This window comes from Guyanagaster necrorhizus (assembly GCF_019112545.1).
Source record: "Guyanagaster necrorhizus MCA 3950 unplaced genomic scaffold BT62scaffold_38, whole genome shotgun sequence".
In the NCBI taxonomy this organism is placed as follows: domain Eukaryota; kingdom Fungi; phylum Basidiomycota; class Agaricomycetes; order Agaricales; family Physalacriaceae; genus Guyanagaster; species Guyanagaster necrorhizus.
Window position 1 is genome coordinate 4,148 of NW_025064917.1, and position 2,907 is coordinate 7,054.

The 2,907-nt window shown below is 48.5% G+C and overlaps 1 protein-coding gene across 1 annotated transcript; it reads left to right on the plus strand.

Annotated features, from left to right (window-relative positions):
* Window positions 1-337: 337 nt before the first annotated feature.
* BT62DRAFT_1011583 (uncharacterized protein) lies at window positions 338-1,383 on the plus strand (the record flags this gene model as incomplete). The annotated part of the gene is made up of 6 exons (XM_043177800.1): window positions 338-460; window positions 509-648; window positions 700-841; window positions 891-1,124; window positions 1,210-1,266; window positions 1,318-1,383. 6 exons carry the CDS (start codon window positions 338-340, stop codon window positions 1,381-1,383), a joined length of 762 nt encoding a protein of 253 aa, XP_043034847.1.
* Between the last annotated feature and the right edge of the window lie 1,524 nt (window positions 1,384-2,907).

Here is a 2,907-nt window from a genome sequence, read left to right on the forward strand (position 1 = left end):
AAAGGAGAATGCCTATCTATGAGACTCAAATAGACCAAGTCCGAGGATAATGTGGTGTCGTCGAGAAGCAGTAGGTATGGATTTAAGTCATGCGATGTTGGGTGCTTATTCTTCTGGCGCAGGCCCACCCAAAAAAACCGGTAGACGAGACCGCCTTACTTGCACCCAACGGCATCAGCATCGCCATGTTCCTGTGCAAGGATAAGACTTTTACCATTCTCACAACAACTCCAATCATGTAATCCTGTAACACTTATTGGTTCCGCAACGGTATATAAAGGTGTGCATGCTGACATGCCAAGTAGCACTCATCTGCACGCTTTCTCATTCCATCGCCATGTCTGGTATCGATGCATGTATCAAGGTCGCACAGTTGACCGCTGCAGCAGGCGAAATGGCTCCGTTTCCCTTTATCAAAGGTGCTGCCGAATGTGTGGTCCTCGTACTCGAGTCCATCAAGGTATACCATCATTTTTTTTCCTAGTGTACATGTTAACGAGATCTGCAGGGCGTCTCGAAGAATAAGAAGGATATGCAAGAATTGGCTGAAAGTATCGTCGCTATACTGGTTGATATAAGGGACACCATCATCGAACATGGTCCGACTAGTGCCACGCGTTTTCAGACGATCTGCGTCGAGTATCAGACGTGAGTTGACCCACATGATCTATCTGTACTTCTCACGCAATCTATGCGCAGGCGTATAACTGATCTCCTTTCCGAGCTGAACAGCAAACGCAGGTCTCCACAGGGAATCTGGAAATACTTGAGAGCCACGAAGGTCTCGGATGATATCAACGATTTACAGCAGCGAGTACGGGCGATTCAGAAGTCCTTCCTGGTGGGTGGCTTGCTATCATTACTATAGTCCACTTCTGAACTGGCAGCAGGTCCGTACGGCGACCATGACACAACTAGCCGTCTCCGATGTTCAGGATCAAGTTGCCGCAGGATTCAGCACTCTGACTGGTTCCGTTGAGGCGTCGGAGAGGCAAATCACATCAACCATCAAGGAAAATATCGACGAGATACGCACCTTGGGTGCTCGGCAGAGCGAAAACATGGAAAATCTTTCGACAAGATTACTACAGGCTTCTCATCAACGGGGTCTTTATAAGGGGCTGGTATGCAACTTCCAATCATTCCGCCTTTGTTATTTCTGTTGAAGTAGCACACCCTCCATGTCGCTCTTACCTTACATAATCGTAGCTACCAATACTGGAGATCGAAAGTCAACGCTTACTAGCTTTTGACTTTCGACTCCAGGTATGTATCACATACCGTTTATAACCACTAGCTTTTGACTTTCGACTCCAGACCTGGCATTCTCCGCTGCGCTACGCAACCTGCTCTCAACAGGTTATGGGCCCCGCGCCTTACTAAGCCAAGCAAACTTTTCGTTCCCTCTCGCGAACCATTCGCTAGACGTCGAAGTCTCGCTCACTTTCCTAAAGGATATCACTATCCATTCGGAAGTCACATCCACACACTCTCTAACCCCAACGGTCTCTTTTTTCTCACACCACGATGAATGACTCAGACGTCGTTGACACCACCAAACGCGGTTTTCCCAACCTCCATGCTGGCAACTGGAACCACTTTGCACCTTCGTTCGAGGCTTACATGTGCATCAAGGGGCTATTTGGCCACTTCGACGGCACTGAGGAGCCACCAGAGCAAGTCGACCCTGGCGAACCCACAAGGCTCGAAAAAAAGGAGACGAAAGCTTACCTTCAAGCTCGTTCATCTGCAGCAGGATACCTCTGGCTTTGCATTGACGAATCACAGCGTGCTCACATCAGTCTCCTCATGGGTAAGCCCACAGCCATGTGGTCAAAACTGAAAGACATTCACCAACAGCAAAAACCGGGCACCCGTTTCAATGCCTACGATGCCTTATTCAGCATTCGGAAGGATGATGGAGAGTCTCTCTCTACTCTTGTTGGACGTGTCTCACAAGCCATACAAGACATCAAAGCACTCCGCCCCGAAAGGTTCACCATCGATCAACTCGACGAAGAGCTTCAATCCATGACTCTCATCCGTGCCCTCCCATCCGATTACGACAATTTTGTATCATCAGTCCTTCTTCTTCATTCTCTCAGTCTTGACAAACTCGTTGCTGCCTTCCACACAGAAGAGATGCAGCGTCGCTCTCGCGACACCACTTCAGCAACATCATTCAAAGCAAGCGCTGTCAGAGTCCAAGCCACTCATGTGGCATCATCTGATACCATCTGCAGCTGGTGCACCAACTCTGGACATACCGAGGAGGAGTGTTTCAGCAAAAAGAAAGCCAAGGAGCGAGCTATACAGCGTGTCCAGGAACGTCAGAATACAAAATCGGGCAAGAAGGCAGGAGAGGCAAAGACAGAGAGGTCAAACATTGTGAAAGAGACTGCCAGCCAAGCGAGTATTGATCTCTTGTCCCCAGCATCATCTAACTGGAATACGGACACAGGCGCTTCATCTCACATGAGCCATTGTCGAGACTGGTTTCATGTCTGGACACCACATGTGGTTCCGATTCGGTTAGCGGACAATTCAATCATCTATTCAGCAGGCATGGGGACAGTTGTGTTTGAGCCTAAAGAGAAGAATGGAGAGGTCTGTGAGGCTGTCGAGTTCCAGGATGTACTGCATGTACCTGATCTTCGCAATAACTTGCTTTCACCCTTCCATCTTACACGTCATAAAGGATATGAGATCAACATAGCCGGATCATCTGTCCAGTTCTTTCAAGACAAAGCGCTTCGTTTCTCAGCCACCGTTAACGATAATAACATTGGATATCTTAATGGCACCACTCGCACTACAAGGCCGGTAACCTCAAATACTGCGAGCACCTGTCCACTTGATCTGACTCTATGGCATCGACGAACCTGTCACAGAAGTATAAACGTTGTC